The following is a 19,224-nucleotide window of genomic DNA, read 5'->3' as shown; positions in this document are numbered from 1 at the left end:
AATGCCTCTGAATATGTTTGATGATGTTTCTTGATGGTTTACAATTTCTATTGCATTGTTACAAATTTATTTATTTTCCTATTCATCCATCCCCAAAAGCTCAGGCACAAAAAGATGATCTGGGAGACACAGAGCGTTCAGACAGCTTTGCCCCAGAATATATAATTCCATGCCTGCAATCACCCCGTGCTCGCTTAGCTGGCCTTCAGCAGACGCCTGAGCATCCCCCTGATGTGATTTCCAGTGGCAAACTGGGTTAATGGGACAAATTGTAAGAATTATTTCCTTTCCACAGAGTACAATTGTATTTGTAGCCAATGTTTGTGTGTGAGTGTGTGTGCTTGCATGCACTTGCTTGAGTGTGTTTTTTCATGTTTTTTATTTTGAATATATATAATGTATGTGGACTTTTTTTAGGTTAGTTTGAGGTCACACTTCAAAATGTTTTAATACATTTCTCATTGAAAAGGATTCATAACAGTGATGCTAATCACCTTTGCGAGTGAACAGCATGACTACACAGAGTTTTCTTTAAAAAGAAAAGGTTCAATTTGCAGAAAATTAGGATTGCACTGAAATAAATGAAAGGTTTTTATGTGGTTGCAGGAGTTCGAATGTTGTAGAGAGTGGGTTCTCTGTAGATCACTGCTTTTCTCCCTCCAACTGAAAACAGCTCTGTTGAAAAGATTTAACAACCGCTTACTTAGGATGGGGGATGGGGTTGGAGTGGAGTGGGGCACCGCTGGGTCACCAAAGATGTGGGGGCCTCTCTACTGCAAAACTGGGAAAAAAGGAGCGGGGAACGCAGCCAAAATCCACATCTAGCCAAGCCTAGGAGAAGAGGTTGGGGGCGGGACTAGCGGCAGAGTGTGGCTTATTGGTAGGCACCGGACCGCTCGCTTGATGGATTGAATCAGGGAATGGATCGAATTACAGCGTTTGCCGTGCATTAGTTTGTTTTTCTCCAAGCCTGCACTGCTCTGCTCTGCGAGAAGTTCTTAGACTTCAGGCTTCTTGTTTGGATTTGTTATAATACACAAAGGATACAAAATACTTTCAGATGAGGTGAGTTTTTACATAGACGTGTTCATGCTCGTGCTCATTACAACAGTTAATGTATAGAAGTGAGGAGATAAAGATTTCCGAATATCGCAAGTGGTGGAATCACAAGATCAGAAGCGCTCTATGCTAACTGCGCTTTCGAGTAGTGGTTATGCACAAAAATAGTAGCCTATCCAGCTGGCCAAGCTATTTTTGTGTATAGTACATTTAGATATTTTGCGCGTTCACTGTACATTTTTAATTTAAGACAAATTACTGTACCCTTTAATCATTACGATACATTTGGATTTGGAAACAAATGATACAGCAGTTTATTGCATAGGCACAATGTTTTCCTCCGTGATTTCAAGTTACGGGGGGATGGTCGAGTCAGGGGAGGGTGCTGTCTTGGTGCCATTTGATCGGTGTTGAGCTTTGAAGATCACAAAGCTTCGAGTCGGTCCCAAGGACGGAGTAGTCTTCGGGAGCGTCTTTTGCCTCGTATCGGAATTATTGCTAAGGTTTTCAACTGGATACAGACGAGAATGGAGTCACTGTGGTGGTACAATGGACGGGGATCATTTTAACTTACCGAATGGATGTTCATATGATCTAGGGAATGTATTTTGTGGATATGAAGACCCGCTAGAATCTTCCGTGATTGTTTGGAAACCAGGTAGGCAATTATTGACTCTTGTTGGTTCGGGGAAGCAAAACAGATAGCGATATAGTACATTAGTCTATCGCGAAGGCTATAACCCAGTTTGTTTTACACAGATACCCCGTTCAAAATATACTATAACACTTAAATTGCTTTCATGCATGATATGCCTTGAGAATGGCCAACTCTCAACAAGAATAAAAGTAGTAATCTTGCTACGAGGCTACTACATTCATTCCGATGAAACGACCGGGGCTGTTGTGTTCAAGCTAGAGGTGGACAAAAACTTCTTCCACAAATAACCATTGACAATAGCTTATGCTAATGTTTGTAAATGGTTCGTTGTAACCTAAGTAGTGGACTATATATGCATATTAAAAATAAACAACTGGACACTTTTGAAGTGAAACAAAACCGTGTTTCTATTAATTTTTTTATCAAGGACACAGACGTGGATTCAGCGCATGTATTTATTAGGGTTTAAATGGACACCTCTAAGCTGTGTCGAGTAGATGAGCGGCTGTGCTTCTAACTTTAATAAGTAAACTGAGCTATATACGTACAGAGGCGAATTCATATAGATTTAATTTTCGAAAATAATACCGCGGACCAGGCAAACTACAAGAGGGAACGAAATGCAAGGTACAAAAAGTGTCCTCCGAATATACTAGCGTAGCCACCTCCCACTGATAAGGAATAACTGACCCTCCAATCTTTAATACGAGAACATGTTGACTATGTCTAATAATAATAATAATAATAATAATGGATATAGGCGTTGGTGGTTGTAGTGTTGCATTCATTAAATCTGGCCCCGTAGTCATGCATTAGCGGAGAATCAATTTACCAGCAAATCCATTAGGGTTACTGTTTTGGCACTTATGCAGCTCTCACGTCTTTGTTGGCCAACGCATTTAATGTACCACGAAATATTTACCACGGATCAATTCTGAATGCATTTACTTACTGCACAAAAAGGTTGTATGTCAATGTTTCCGGGATAGGATTCTACGAATGTGTGTAGAAAAAACACACTTTGTGTACTATAACTATAATATAAATGAATTGTCATGCCAGTCACAGGCATAAATGTTTCCTTGCCAAACTGAAATGCAAATTGAGTTAGATCACTGAGTGACAGGTATCTCATGTCATGTCAGCAGAACATTTGCATTCAATCAAATTATTTTTGAAATTTGTTTATATCAATACATGTACTATCTTAATAGGCGAAATCAAAGAAGTAAATGCTTAGATAATTAGACAGTGTAAGATGTGTTTTAAACTTTTAAAACAATTGTGTAACAATTTACACCAATTTATGGTCCAAGCCATTTCTTTTTTAATATATAAAATGTTTGAGTTCGGCCATTATTTTCTGTCCAGTCTGTAAACATATTCTTTCCAAAAGAGTTTAGAATGGTTCCCAACATTGGCATTATTTCACATTTCTTCCCAAATGACCTTTATTAGGGACTGATGGCATGTGTTGGCCAACTCTCTGGATGTCTGAAAAGTCTGCAACAGATCATCAACAAACCTGTTCCTGACCACAACAGGATGCTGGTGCTAGTGCAGGATAATCATCCCCAGCCCCCACGATGATCATTGGCCTGTTAACAACACAGCTGGCCACTGCAGCAGCTCTCTTCCACGTCGCTGCCCGCGCCGTCAGGCTAGAGTAGCTCAAGTTAACCCTCAGAGCAGGGAGAGGGGGGGCTCCATTGTGTTCTGTCCAGGCTTCCCGGCCCCCCAGCCCCTATTGTTCCAAGCCACACCTGCAGCAGAGAGCTCTTTATGGGGGAATTAAAGCCGCGACACAGCTGAGTTGGCCAGGCCTCTCCCGTTTCATCCTTCTCACGAAGGTAAGGGAGGGGTGGGGTTGGGGCTGGTGTGGATCAGCGCTGCCAGGTTCCTTCTCAGTGCACTCCGAAGCAACAAGTTCAAACTCCTCACATCTAATCCTTTTTGGATAAATACCTAAGGACCATACACTATTGTCATCGAAGCTGAAAAGCAGTCATCTTTTCACTGTCATTGCTGAGGTCTCGGTCTCATCAGATATCACTGTCCCCTTGAGAGAGGGCTCTGATTGCTTTGTAAAAGCACAGATTTGGATGAAATCGTAATATTGTTCATCCAATTTAACAGCCTCTTCCCAGCAGACGCCTCAGGGAGTGCCAAGAGTTCTCCACAATACTGCCGAGGGAGAGAGAGAGAGAGAGAGAGAGAGAGATAGAGGCGGAGAAGGAGCAAGTGTCCAGTTCACAAGTTATCTGATTTTGTGGTCTTAGACTTTATGGCACAGCATGTAACACAATTGACCTACCCAGTGCCACCAAAATGGACCAAAGGCTTGACAACTGTTGTTCCGTCTGGTTAATCCTAGCAATCTCATTGTTAGGGGGGACTGAGGGACACCTGTTTGTATTGTGTGGCAGGCTTTTATTGGCCCTATTTCTCCTGTAAGACCTGGCTGCAGGGCACAATCTGACCATGTACTGCCGCAGGCAAACTTTCCTGAAACAACCTGTGAGCCAACGACCCCCATTCCCATATTTTTTTTTATAATAAAATGAAACCCAGCCAACAACATCAGTGGACAAAGTGCGTGATTGTAGGACATTCAAAAACCCTATAATAACAGGGAGAGTATGGGTGGGGGGGGGGATGCTAAATTGTAAGAAGTTGCGTGACTAGCGGTCTACTCGCGTCCTGGAACTTGTCGAGGCTCATACACTGGAGGGCAGGAATGAGAAACCGTACCGAGACATTCAATCGAAAACATGTTGCGCTGGCTGTAGATTGCTGAAGTAATTTTAGATCTCTGACCTTTGGTTGTCCTTTTGTTTCTGCTTTGCATTAAGTTCCTGGGCAAAACTGTTCTGCCCTCCCTGGCACTCTAATGCACTGTGGCAGGGAATTACAGCCCAATGACATGTGTATTCAGCTCTTTTCCGCTTTCCCATGAATAATGATCAGTGAGCATTGGGTGCTTTAGTTGTCTGGTGGGAATATGATTCACTTCAGTGAAAACACTCATTTCATTTCCAGGGGTTATACAGCATATAGGGAAGTTCCAAGGCAGAACGTAACAGAATGGTTAAAGGCTGCTAAAGATCCTGAAAAGGAGGTCTATGATACAGAAAGTTTTGCAAGGACATCACCGTTTACAATAAACTGGTTAGACAGTGAAAACTGCTGACTGGGGCTATTCACAGACAACTGGAAATCCAGATATCATTTGTTAATTAAAACTATAGCATTTCCTTCAGATGCATCGACCCAAGAGAGAATACTACGTGCCTGCCCTTTTGTAATCTGCATACTGTCCAGACATTAGAGTCTTTAATTTCTCAATCGACAGAACTAATTTGGGTGAAGGCTCATTATCCCTATCAATCTGTTCACTAATATAGCTCAGAGTTTCTGGCAGTTCATTTATCAGAAAGTAGTTATATTCACACAGCCTCACGATCGCATACCCAGTCACAAGGAAGTCATACAGCTGGATGTTTTACTGCTATCACATGGAAACAAAGCCCCTTCATACTGACAGCCCATTAAAAAGCAACAGAATGGCTAATCAACTCTGCTCCCTTTATCTCGATATTGGCAGTTTGTGCCTAGCATGGCCTTGGAGCAGGTGTGCAGTGTAGGCTAATTGAAAACGTGTCAATACCAGTGTGTGCGTGTGTGAGAGGAAAGGCACTCTGGCGCCCGTGTGCTCGACTCTCTGCTCACCGCACGCTGCCGCTTAATCCATTTCCCTGGCTGTTTGTTGTCTCCCAGTGAATTGTTTATATCCGTTCAGGCTCAGCCCACATGAATAATTTGTTTCCCTTATAAATATTTGACTGGACATCGTTCATTAATATGCACATACACAGGGCTGTCTATAACTACTGTCTCTCCAGGACACTGGCCAGCCCCAGCGCTGGTATGACTGTCATTTCCAAGCCTAGCCTGTGTGTGGCCAATTAGCATGCTAACGTGAACATCCCTTCATACACACATATGTCCAGCGCCACAACTGCAGTATTAAACACACCGTCTCAAATGATACAGAAACACACACTAGATTGGGTGGCGAAGAATAAACAATTGAAACGAAGCTGATGGGGTGCCCTTGTGCCAAACAGCAAGGGTATCTGTAATATGCCTCCTGTCTGCCAAGCACCCCTGCTGCTCAATAATCTGCCCTTCCTGTGAGGACCAGATGTAATAATGGCTCTGAGTCACCACTGACTGTCAAAGTCCTCTGCACAGTGTTTTGAGAGAGGGCAGGATGTGTTTCATGCTAGAGTAACACTGAGATAACAGTGGGCCCCACCACTTACCAAGCATACCAACATACCAAGCACAACGTACCATCCCATAATCTTGTTGTTTCTGTGTTTTTCAGGTAACATCACAGTTTTTGCCAAACAGGAAGTGTCCACTTTCTGTGTCAACCATGGGCAGCATACCTTTATTTCCCCTCATCTTTGTTCTGCTGATGGCATCACATCTTGAGGCTGTCAGTTTTCCAGAGGACAATATTCCCATCGATGTGGTTGACTACCACTGTAAGTATCAATTATTAACTAAACACTAAAAGGCATGTGCTTATTGCCAGAAGCTATGCTTTCTATTGTGACCTTTGGCGGCCTTTTGATTGTAGGCATTTTGACTTGAGCTAGCTTCTGTATTGACATACCCAGTAGTCAGCGACTGACTCCCAGTACAACTTAAATCCATACGTTGAGTCAGCATGGAGTCATATATGATATGATCTTTTTCCATGAGTTGCTGTGACAAAAGAGAGAAATCTGCAGACACAGCATTATGCATTTAGGTTGCAGCTCCAGTTTTCATGACATTACCATGGGATTTCTTCAAAGCCATTATACATGGCATATATACAACCAATCAATACATGCTATTGATTGTGTGGCCCAGTAATCCCAAATAATGCTGCATCTTATTCCTTGTTCAGATACACGGCAGTACCCAGTGTTCCGGGGCCGCCCTTCAGGCAATGAATCTCAGCACAGACTGGACTTTCAATTGATGACAAAAATCCAAGACACCCTCTTCATCGCTGGCAGGTACGTCTTTAGGGGGAGAGAAATCCTTGATGATATTGGATCTGGTAATGCCCAGACTGTAATGTATACTGGCAGCATCGATCGGTAGAACTGAAGTATGTCACACCACGGGCCATACTCTCATTACTCTTGGCTACCTTTTGGTCCTCATGTTTGCCTCTCTTCTTTCCTAAAGAGACCAGGTCTACTTGGTCAGCCTTCGAGAATCCTACAGGAATGAAATCATTCCTTATAGAGTAAGTAATGTTACTACATTAAGTATTATTACTCATAAATGCACTTACTGCAGTCAAGCTTACAGTCATGTCTCTGTGTTTAAACAAACTCATAAACTACAAGTTTAAGAGCTCATAAATGAGAGACTGAAAAAACTGAAGAGCGTGTTAATCATTTTTTTCCCCACCATTAAAATAACAGAAATTAACATGGAGATCGGGCCAAGCAGACAGGGAGACGTGTGCCTTGAAAGGAAAGCACAGAGTAAGTGTCGCGATGGCTAATTTCCTCAGTGCTTTACGTGCCTTATGAATCTGAGAAGGCTCTTAGACCTTCAGTTCTTGACTGTGCTAGTGGCTAATATGTTCTCCCATCACTTTTGGCCCTCAGGATGAATGTCACAATTTCATCAAAGTGCTCGTCCCCAGAAACGATGATCTGGTTTTCATATGCGGTACAAATGGCTTCAACCCCATGTGCCGATATTACAGGGTAAGTAATCACAGAGGATGCTCTGTTCTCACCAAACCGCTAGTCACACATGTTGCTATGTCATCGTCAGCGGGGGGCATTTTGTCCCAGCTCTCCATTTATGCTTTGGTTTATGCCTTGTGTGGGTTGGACTGCATGCAGCTAAACACTGCTTGTGCCTGGCAAACAAACTGTCTGGCACAAATACAACTGGAAACATCTCTGTAGTTTAATGTGAGGCTGAGATAAGACGCGGCTGTTTATACACGCTCTGTTCCCTTTCAGCTGGATAACCTGGAATTTGATGGGGAAGAAATTAGCGGCCTGGCCCGGTGCCCGTTTGATGCCAAGCAGACCAACGTTGCCCTCTTTGCTGGTATGAAAGACCCCTCTAAATAATAAGGCAGGATGATGAATGGCTCTTTCAAGTGTTGTGGGGGGCTTCAGGCTGAAAATTAAAGGGCGACGTGAGCACCCCATCACAGACATTAATCATCATTTTTCTGTGGCCCCAACGAGTGGTGTACTAACAGTATCCATGGCAACAGAGGCCCTGGGCCTGTCAGTGAACAAGAGCACAACCTGTTTTGTAATAAAGAAATTGTTTGGTGTCTGTCAGGAGTCTCAAACCAAGTAATGAAATAGTGACCCTGTGCGTGTCCTTCTAGATGGGAAGTTGTACTCGGCTACAGTGGCAGACTTCCTGGCGAGTGACGCTGTTATTTACCGAAGCATGGGGGATGGCTCCGCCCTAAGGACCATCAAATATGACTCCAAGTGGTTGAAGGGTAAGCACACTGGTTTACTGCCTGAATAATCTTGACTTAGTTATTCATTTAGAGCCAGCAGAGGGGAAACAGAGCTCAATGTATTTCACCTTCCTTTGTTCATATTTCCATAGCCCTCTGTAAAATGAGAAGTTGTATTTTAAGATTGAATAGTCTCTAAATAGACAGAGACGTGTTGCTGACACTGGGTGCTTGATGATTTATTGTCACAAAAGTGGCTCTAGTTTTTACCTATATTTTGGTTCCAGAGGTTAGCCCCTATCCTGTACTAACCTGCATGTACATTGTCCCTTCAGAATAAAGATGTCTGCTTTGTGTACAGCACAGCATCCTGTCAAACAATCTAGGTCAACTCGCAGACACTCTGAGCTTACTGAAAATGCTGTATCAAAAATGTAGCACAGGTCATTGACTATATGAAAACCTCTTTTCCAGAGCCACATTTCCTGCATGCAGTGGAATACGGCCATTATGTATACTTCTTCTACAGAGAAATAGCAGCCGAACACAACAACCTGGGAAAGGTATGATTTGTTTCAAACTAAGACTGCATACTTTATGAGGATCCAGTACTCTTTGATTTATTTCATATAATATATGTGAATATATTGCCATGCATGTGCACCCACTCCTCAAGTCGTCTTGATAATAGATGGTTTCCCTCAGGTATTCAAAAACACTCTACCCCCTGGAGCTTGGTTTAAATTTACCAATACATCACAAGCGCATTGCTAGTCAGATTTAAAGCGCTTTCGCTTCACCACAGGTTAATAAATATTTCAGTCGCACTAATGCGGGGGATGACACCTGTACTGGGGTGGAGATTTGGCCTGGTAAATTATTAAACCTGTAACACTTGACTAATTTCAAGCCTAAAGCCCATTAGTCAAGCTTGTCCTTGCTTAGTAAGCAAACGGTATACTGCAAATGTATGCTTCTAGTTCTCCAAACTGGAAGAATCCGTTTTTGAAAGCGGAAGCTGAAATGGTGCTTGTTTGCTGCCTCAGGGTAAAAGAAGCCCTCTTCCCGTGTTGGGGAAGGCGGTAGCATGTGGAGATGTATTATTCAAACCATGGAAGTGTTTTCCCACTGCTGATTCTGGACTCTCTCTCTCTCTCTGCCTTGTGCTGTCTTCGCAGGCTGTGTATTCCCGTGTGGCGCGCATATGCAAGAACGACATTGGTGGATCCCAGAGAGTGCTTGAGAAGCACTGGACCTCGTTTGTGAAGGCACGCCTGAATTGTTCCGTCCCCGGGGAGTCCTTTTTCTATTTCGATGTCCTTCAGTCCATCACGGATATCATTGACATCAACGGGGTCCCCTCAGTCGTTGGCGTTTTCACTACTCAGCTAAACAGGTGGGGAGTGTGTCTCCGGCTTCTTTCATAGCCGAGGATCTGAATCACCTTCACTAAACTTGTCGAATCTAACACGTTTTATTGTGTTTCGTCCACATTAACAGCATACCGGGCTCTGCAGTCTGCGCTTTCTCAATGGCAGACATCGAGAAAGTGTTTAGAGGAAGATTTAAGGAGCAAAAAACACCAGACTCAGTTTGGACACCTTTCCCTGAAGACAGACTGCCCAAGCCAAGGTGAGGGTCTGACAGCAGTGACTATTTCAAATAGGTTGAGAGAATAGGTTTGAGATGAAAACTCAGTATACAGTATGCACCATTTAGGCACAAAAGAATGCACAGTGGGCACAAACTTATTTTTTGGTGCATTGTCCACCTCTCACCTTTTAAGGCCCGGCTGCTGTTCGGGGCATGGTCAAGCAGAGTCCTTCAAAACCTCCATGGAGTTTCCGGATGAAACTTTGCAGTTCATCAAGTCCCACCCCCTCATGGATTCAGCCGTGCCCTCAATTGGAGATGAGCCGTGGTTCACCAAGACACGAGTGAGGTAAGTCGCCGCCCCCTCGCCATCTCTCGGAGGAGATACCAGGTTAAGCACCTGGGGGAGATATTGATGTCTGTTTTCTGTTCCTCTGCAGGTACAGACTGACAGCATTGGCCGTCGACAGTGAAGCAGGACCCAACAAGAACTACACAGTGGTTTTCATTGGCTCAGAGGCTGGCATTGTCCTCAAAGTCCTTGCCAAGTCGTCCCCTTTCTCTCTTAATGACAGTGTGCTGCTGGAGGAGATTGACGTCTTCAACTCGGCAAAGTATGTGGGCTTCCTCCTCACACCTGTTATCTCCTGTTTAGTCATCCTCTTAGAAAATTCCCAAGAACTGCTTGACAAAGCACCCCCCCTTAGTTACCCTGTTGCTTGTTTGAACCATGTTCTGTTACGTCACTGCTGGGCAGCAAGGCAGGGAAGACACACCTCACAGTGTTGTTTGATGGGACTGGAAATAATGGTGTGTCAGTCCATCTGTCTGATCCTCCCTACCCTATCTGTCTCACCCTCTGCTCACGTTCACTCCAGGTGTTTATTAAGCAATGAGGACGACCGGCGCGTTCTGTCATTCCACCTGGAGAAGGACACGCACACGCTGTACGTGGCTTTCTCTACCTGTGTGGTCCGCATCCCCCTGAGCCGCTGCGAGCGCCACAGCTCCTGCCAGAAGTGAGTCTGATACATCTGGACTTGACCGCATATGAAGAACACCTGTTTGACAATTCAATTGGCAGCAACCATTTTTTTTTTGACATAATGAAAGGATTTGTTACAAGATTTCTCGCTGAGAAGCCTCTGCACTGTTTGGTTAATAAACATTCGTGTGATTTAGGTCGTGCATCTCCTCACGGGATCCATACTGTGGATGGACGCCTGAGGGTTCCTGTGAGAAGATCCCTCCAGGAGTCCTGTAAGTAGCTGAGCTTGCTGTGCACATGGCTGAGAAACAAATGGCCAAATGAATGTGCATTCCTCTCATGTCTCCCCCCTCTGTCCAAATTTACAGCACGGGCTATGAACAAGATGTGGAATATGGCAACACAACGCGACTTGGTGACTGTCATGGTGAGATTCCAGTGGCCATCCATACTCATGCTCACAAACACCATTAGCTTGCAAACGTCACACTAGTAACACCTTAATACACACCTCAGCCTTAATACACACATCAAGCAGCCACCTTGTACTAATGGCACATGTAATGCATAAACATAGCAGGCAGTGCTGGCACAAGAGACAGCAAGCTGAACTGTCAGACTGGAACAGTTGCTTGTCACAGGAAACTTTTTTTTCCCCAGTGGGTGCGACTAAGAGGATAATTCAGCTAACGACTTTTTGATTAAAACTAAAACACTGGGCGTTTTTTATTTTTGTGTTCTATGATTTTAGATTATTATTTTTATGCTGATTTCCTGTTCCTTTAATTCCTTTAGAATTTTTGGCTACTACATCTGCGCCAGATTACAAATCATATGGCGACCCAACCTCTGGTTAGTTTTGATTTCCTTCAATTGATTTCTTCCCCTTCTGAGTTCAGCATCCTCCAACCCCACTCTCCTCCTCTGCCGCTGGCCTCAGCCCCCTAACATTGCTCTTCATCCCTCATCACCTCGTCATCACAGCCACCCGAGACAATCAGCGTCCGAGTCATTTTTCTTCACCTATGAAACCTTTTATAACACCTCTTCCTGTTTTCACTTCCTGCATGGATATCACCCACCTGGACTATGCCCTCTTCACCTCATGACCAGCCCCACCCCCTCTCCTTTCCACTTTCAAATGAGAACTCTGATCCTTTTCCCCTTCAAACTGTATTATGTCTGCGAAATGAATGTTGCTCATTGTAATTGGCATCAAAAACAGTTAATGGTTAAGCACTCGGACCGTTTCTCAGGACGAATACAACAATGCTATTTTGTATTTGTTGCCTTTAACAATTCAAAAATGCATACATTATTTAAAAAAATTCTGTTAACTAACCAATGACCATGACCCATGCCTACTAACGAGGTTGTTAACCGTATGCTTTGCCCACTGTCTGACCCCGTTTGTTGACAATTTGTTTGCCACCACAGACATGGAGTTGTCATCACCATCAGTCACGCCAAAGGCTTCTGAGCCCATAGACTCACCCAAAATCATTGCCACACAAAAACCTGAACTCTTTGGTTCAAGGAAATTTGTGCTCCAGGACGACCCAGCCACTTCCCATTCTTTTGACTCATTCCCAGGTGTCCCGGAGGGTAAGGGAGAGCTCTGCTCTGCTGAATGGAGTCCTGACTAATAGCTGCCATTATCGAGCCCCACTGACAGTGGACCAGCAGCCCTGAGAGCATGCTATTCTAGCCACACTGAGCAGCACAACACACATCACAATAGCGAGACACGGAACATTTGGGAGCCAAAGTGTCCTATTCAAAATAAGTGCATGTATGCCACAGAGATTTTATTTACAAGGCCAACCCTACTTTACAACATGCCATCTGGCTCCCCACCACACACAGTCGTTAGCAGTAGGATAGCAAAGCAGCTATGCAGGACTTCCATCAGCTTACATGGCAGTTTTTTTCTTTGTTCTTCTATTTCACTGTTTGTCTATGATTTATGTATCCTCATGGTATTTCACTGTTTTATGGGTTCTTTTCTCCATGTATAAATATTCTTTGATGGGTTTCATGTCTGTTCCTGTTTCCTTTCACCTTAGTTTTCTGTACACTTGCCTTTTTTTTCCGTCACTGCCATGACGCTATTAACCTTGGGAAATTAGGACACCTTTGCGGATCTTGACATTAACTCACACTGCTCGAAAACAGTTCTCGCACCAATGATGACTAACTCCTTCGAATGTCTGTGGTAACTAACAAATCCTAGACTTTGAAACACCAACCAGGAGGTGTTGACAACCCTTTTCTTCTCTCGATGCACAATGGTTAATCATTATTTTCCCTTTTCTGGCAGAGGGCAGTCTTTTCCATTAACAAGGGAAATACTACCAACCTTTTCTATTAAAATGCATGCCATTTAGAACAAAACCCAGAATCTGTAATGAAACGTTAAGTCAAGGTACAGTATTTAACCAACTTAAATATGTCTGCTCGAAAATAACAATTTCTCCTCTAGTAAAGACAACTAATCCTCCTCTTGTTCTATCTCTACTTTCTATAAAAGAATAATGCACAAGCAAAATTAAATGCGGTGTATGTAACATCCTTTCCCAGGCCGATTCATAAAACTTCTCTGAATGAAAATTGACAAATACCTTTGGGGGAGGGAAAGGTAGAGAGTCCATGCATTTCCAATGTGTTACAAAATGAGACTGAGAATCTGAAGGCTTTACAGTAAATTATTTCATTAAACTTACACTACGTGATGTGTGTTCCAGGTGTGTGGGAGGTTCAGTCAGGAGAGTCCAACCAGATGGTACACATGAACATCCTGATCACCTGTGTGTTCGGTGCTTTTCTGCTGGGTGCCTTCATCGCCGGAATGGTGGTCTACTGCTACCGCGATGCTTTCCTACGCAAGCCAAGGAAGATCCACAAGGATGCAGAGTCTGCCCAGTCCTGCTCAGACTCAACCGGCAGCTTTGCCAAGCTCAATGGTTTGTTCGACAGCCCAGTTAAGGAGTATCAGCCCAGCATCGACTCCCCAAAGCTTTACACCAATCTCCTGAGCAACGGGAAGGACATGCCTCCTAGTGAAGACACAAAGACAATGATACTAAGCAGCCAGCCACCAGAGCTGGCAGCCCTCCCAACACCGGAGTCTACCCCAGTCCTCCAGCAGAAGAGTATGCAGCCCATAAAGAACCAGTGGGAGAAGGCCCATTGTAAGATCAATGGATCCCGCAAGGAATTTTCCTCGAGCCCTCCGCCACACATCGTGGTTGGAAATGTCCACATTCCCAGTGCTGTTGTTCTCCCCAACGCCACCCATGACCAACGGTCTGCCTTCAGCACCGCTGAAATGCCGCGTTCTGAAAGGAAAGTTCAGAACACTGAACAGCCTGTTTCTAAATCAAGTAGAAAGGAGCAACGCCGCACTGTGGATGCCAGGAATACCTTAAACGATCTTCTAAAGCACCTAAATGACAGCAACGGTGCACCAAAGGCTATTCTTGCAGACATGCCACAGAGGTCCAGGCAGCACTTGATGCTTGACCCCATGGTGAGCATGACGGAAATGCCGCCAAAAGTTCCTAGCCGGGAGGCTTCCTTGTACTCTCCTTCCTCGTCCCTTCCCAGGAACAGCCCAACTAAACGGGTGGATGTGCCCACCACTCCCACCACGCCTACAGGGATGATGAACACTCTGGAGAGGCAACGGGTGTACCACCGGAGCTCCTCACAGAGGCATTCCATTTCATCTCTGCCTAAAAACATGAACTCTCCCAATGGGGTGTCGGTGTCACGGCAGCCCAGTTTGAACAGGGGGGGGCATATGCCTCCCAGCCCTCCGTCGAGGATGGACTCACACGGGGTTCCCATGGGCATGCACCCGCAGCCCTCCGTGTCCCGACAGAGCAGTTACAGTGGGCATGGCTCACTACCCCGCATGGGTGTAAAGAGGACACCTTCACTAAAGCCCGATGTGCCCCCCAAACCCAACGGCTTTGTGCCACAGACTACACAAATGAGGGTGGTAAACAAATACAGTTACTAATTTTGACACTGATTTTGATTTCACTCTACTGATTGACGGTGGGGTGAGAGGGTAGGCCTGTGCAGGTGTGTCCTGGCATTGGTGGAGTTCCCCAGCGAGTGCTTCAGCACACTCGGGAAAAAAGGGAACTCACAAGTGGCCAAAGAAGCTACTCTAGGTATGTCCACCAGTTGTCATTTCTGTTTTCACACCATTCACAACTCAAGTGACAGGTGGCAGCCTGCTGGGAGAGCCTTCCATTTCAAGACCTTGAGAAGAGGCACGGCCAAGTATTCAGTGGCACTCCTGCGTTGGATGCCAGGGCCGGGGTTGCGGCATGGAGCATCCCGGTGGCCCATCTTGTACAGCCTGGCTGTCCTGGTCATTTTGAAGTTATGACACACGGGAATACTTGAAGAATGGCTTTCATTTATTCATTGCCGCCATGCTCTGTCTTCCCATTCAATGTGAACTTCACGAAAGTAAGAGACAAAAATGTATGTGGTTGAAGCAAGATCAAGCTGAGCGAAGGATACGTGTGGAATAACAGGCACAATGGAGGAGCAAATAAAGTGCTAGTGTTCAGTAGTGCAGAGTAGGTAGCGCCCGTGGGCTATCTAGTGTGCACCAACTTCACAGACAAAAGGATGCACTTAAATTCATTTTGCAGTCAGTCATCTGTAAACAGGACCAAGTCATTCATGTCATACAATTGAATCCCATTTCAAGGTACATTAATACGAGTTGTGTGGATGTAGAAGTGCAGACATTAATCAAGAGTTTCTGTGTGTGTGTGTGTGATGTCCAGGGTGCCTACTTGGACAGCTGATGTTTTTAACTCACTGGGGAAATTACTTAACACTTTGCTGCTATCAGTTGAAATGAAAATGATCATTGTTGTGTATTTTGGACTCCAAGCTTGTTGAAATCCTCTGGCTCCGGTTGTCTTGTCTTGGTTGCATTTTGGTTTCTTAACTGTGTGGAAGTACAGAGTGGTAGCATCAGCACAATACCATGCTGGATGCCTAGTGGTGCACTACCGCTGAGGGCCTAGCAAGGCAAATCTTAACAACGTGAAGGCAGGTTTGGGAAATGCTTAATGTATCTTCTCATCCAAAACCAGAATCATGGCCTAACAGGTCAAACAAATAACATGTCTTGTCATAGGCCATGCTATTGATTTTGTTTGTTAAGATTTTTTGCATAAAAAGCTTTTGGTGAATTTTGCCATTGAGTCTTGACACTGGGCACTGAATGAACAACAGGACGTTTTATTGAATCAGTTATTACATATTATTTTGCCTTAAACAACAGGTACTCTTTTATTTACCTCCCAAGTATTTAACAATTTCTCATTGGTATTACTGGCATTTAATTATACATTATTGGTAATGCACAGTAAAGACAGTAATAGTTATGATAAAATTCCTTCAAAATATATTAATAGTGTTTCTGACGCAGCCCATTCCGAGAATGAAATGGTATTTGCCCGTGTGGTTTGCTTGAGCTTACGTACCGTGTCACCTCAAAAGCTCCACAGAGTTGTTCAGCACCAACATGAACGCCAAAATGCATGTCTGTCACTAGTGTTTGTCTCTTCGTGGTCTTGGGAACCAACACATAACTGCATTGATGTCGCTGCAAAGTCAAAGGGCCAACACTGCTCTCAGTCTAACAACTACTTTAGACACAGTAGTAAATATTCTGTAGTTCTCTCATTTGAATGAATATTGTACAATCATTGCAACATATACCAAGGTGTCCTGCGCTGTCATGCCGGTAATGACAATGTTGTAAATATAAATATATTAATATTTTTAGGCAAGTTTACCTAAATCTGTGCATTGTGTGCCTTATTCAAAGAGTAATTCTTAGACATGCTCAATTGGTTCTGAAGATATCATAATCTTTCCACAATCTGACAAATTTGATTGGCAAAAGACAAATGTGTGTCCTGTGAAACAACTTCAACTGCAGTTATTGGGATATAAGAGTCCATTTAGTGACAAACATTCCATTTCAGGATGTAAAATCTGAATAATCTGATCATTTCATGACAGCCTTTCGAAGGGTGCTAATTTGAAACACTGAGGTTCCACATGGTGAATGTATTATGACAGTGGGATGTACACCAACATACTCTCATCTGAGGATTTAAAAATACATTTTTTAAATTAAGTAAAGACAGTAACACAAAAAAGGAAACATTCTCAGTGTTTTTTTGTTTTACTCCATAAAACCAAGTAATTTCAATATCTTGCTTTTCAGTATATATCGAGAATGAGGTGTCAACAGCCTGTACGAGCCCAAAGTTTCATTTTGTTTACAAGCGATGATTGTATTTGAATAATTGCCTGTTTGTTCAGTTGGATGTCATCATCTGCTAATATAACATTTTTGTACTGACTGAGAGCTGCACATGATTTCCATCCTCAACAGTGTCATGATAAGCTGCCTTGTATATTGCAATATGAATCGGAGTTTTTCTGTTGCAATCTGAATCCAAGCCTTTATTTCAGTGTATGTGCAAATAAACCAGATTGGTTGAATTTTCATTTTTCAATACTGTGCGATTTGGCAGTTGGAATACAGTTGTATGTTTTACAGAGTATTTTAACGTGTAGATATATTGTAAAGTTGTACTGTGAATGTGTAAATAGTTATGTTCTTTGTTTTAAGGATATTTTTGTTGATTTTTTTTAACACGGCATGTATAGTTGAAATAAAATATCACTGCACAGATGAGTACTTCCCTCTGTAATTATAATGCTAATCTGATAGCATGAATAGCACATCGCATTTAAAAACCAGGCACATGACTCACACCATCACACCTTTCAGTAAGTGATACTAAAAAGCAAAACATAAATCATTCTGAAGCAGCTGAGGTTGATGGACCGGGTGAGGGAGGGGGGGGGGCTTTATTTTTAGACACTGTCTTGTTTTGAAGTTCCAGGCCAGTAGAGAGTCGAGCACTCCAGATAGCATTGGGAAAGTTTCCAAAGTCGTTTGTAACCGTAGTGGCCAACATCTGGCCGGCTTGCTCCTCTCTACAGCTGCTCAGAAGTGGGGTCCAGCGCAGCTGGCTGATAAGATCAGGTATGGGAGACTGCAGCAGCAGGGACAGGCCCGCGCCAAAGGCAACTGCGTGAATGGCTGAACGTACAGTAATTACACTGTCCACTGAAGAATGACATTTCTTCTGAGCACGGCTGCAAGCTCCACCAGCTTATCTGCCGTGATTCATAGTGTTGTCATTACCGCTGCAGACAAAGCATTGTTTAATGGGCTCTTAGTTTCCGCTCCATGTGGGGACATTTCTCACTGTTCAGCATTAAAATGTCATGTCCATGAGGACACCATCCATCAGCAGGTCATTTTCACCACCACTGCGGAGGTAGAAGCAGTCAGATTTAACTCCAAACAAGTTAGGGACCACATCAAGAAAGATTATGGCCCATAATGTTGCCTATTGGGAAGGGCTTTACTGCAAATGGCTTGCAGAGCCTTGATGAAAAGCAAGTATTCTTCTAAATCACCACAGCAAACAACCAACATTATTTGCTTGCAGTAACACTTTGTGCAGTTTCTACTCTGTTTATCCTTGCTGAACTTCTTCTATGTTTGATCAAGCTGCCTTTGTGTGTCGTTCCTGCCATCTCCATGTTGGCACAAGTGGCCCTTCATTTGCTTTTGCCAGGGAGCATTGAAAATTCACAAACGCTGGTAAACCCACCATTCCTCCTCCTCTTTCACACAATAGTGGCACATTCCCAACCCATGTCACTGGCCTGCTGAAGGGGGGCCAACACAGGGACGTCTTGATTCAAATGCAAGCCTCATCGGGCCCTCGTCTATCAGAGGATAAATAACAAGGGGACGGGCAAACACACGGTGCTTTGCTTGCTTTCATTCAAACCATCAGCACTCACCCCCTCTGCATTTCACCAGGGGGATGTGACACAAACACAGCAGAGGACTGGGGGAAGAAAGGGTGCAAAGGGGATGAGTGAATGAAGCCTTAAAACAAATCCAGACCCCTGCTGCCTCCCAGTTCAAGTGGGGCAGAGAGAGGACAGAAGACGTGACACAAACTGAAATAATTAAATGGCTATAATCACTGCTGGTAGCAACCAAACAACAACAAAAAAGTGGGAAAAACCATTAAGAGTGCCAAGCTTTGGTCCTGCATTTACGGCGCAGGGCAGCTCTAAGGCATACCCTCCGTGATCCTCCGTGATCCTCCCTGATCTAGGCCTTGAGAAAGTTTCAAAGGTTTAAAGGCAATTGCAAGGTAGCAATTACACAGAAAATTGTGAGGCACATGTATGACTGTTCTTTTTGTCTAGAATATCTGGGAGGTAAAGCATAATTACTATTTGGGGAGCAGCTTGAACAGCGCTGACTTAAGA

The 19,224-nt window shown here is 43.9% G+C and overlaps 1 protein-coding gene across 4 annotated transcripts; it reads left to right on the top strand.

Moving 5' to 3' along the window:
• The first annotated feature begins 895 nt into the window (after positions 1 to 895).
• Positions 896 to 17,552, top strand: sema6dl (sema domain, transmembrane domain (TM), and cytoplasmic domain, (semaphorin) 6D, like). 4 transcript variants are annotated; one of them, XM_012814790.3, is made up of 19 exons: positions 896 to 1,717; positions 6,108 to 6,270; positions 6,681 to 6,792; positions 6,968 to 7,028; positions 7,210 to 7,272; positions 7,399 to 7,500; positions 7,765 to 7,855; positions 8,148 to 8,267; positions 8,703 to 8,791; positions 9,407 to 9,624; positions 9,729 to 9,860; positions 10,015 to 10,170; positions 10,262 to 10,435; positions 10,700 to 10,840; positions 11,004 to 11,081; positions 11,178 to 11,236; positions 11,605 to 11,661; positions 12,247 to 12,414; positions 13,554 to 17,552. In XM_012814790.3, the coding sequence occupies exons 2-19, from the start codon at positions 6,159 to 6,161 to the stop codon at positions 14,831 to 14,833; spliced, it is 3,213 nt and encodes a 1,070-aa protein (XP_012670244.2). In that variant the 5' UTR covers positions 896 to 1,717; positions 6,108 to 6,158; the 3' UTR covers positions 14,834 to 17,552. The 4 variants fall into 4 exon arrangements, with proteins under 4 accessions (XP_012670244.2, XP_031425522.1, XP_031425523.1 ...); XM_031569662.2 differs by lacking the exon at positions 11,605 to 11,661; XM_031569663.2 differs by lacking the exon at positions 12,247 to 12,414 and having other exon boundaries at positions 897 to 1,717.
• Positions 17,553 to 19,224: the final 1,672 nt, after the last annotated feature.

Source organism: Clupea harengus, chromosome 6 (genome assembly GCF_900700415.2).
Source record: "Clupea harengus chromosome 6, Ch_v2.0.2, whole genome shotgun sequence".
NCBI lineage: Eukaryota > Metazoa > Chordata > Actinopteri > Clupeiformes > Clupeidae > Clupea > Clupea harengus.
This window is presented reverse-complemented; position numbering and strand designations above follow the sequence as displayed.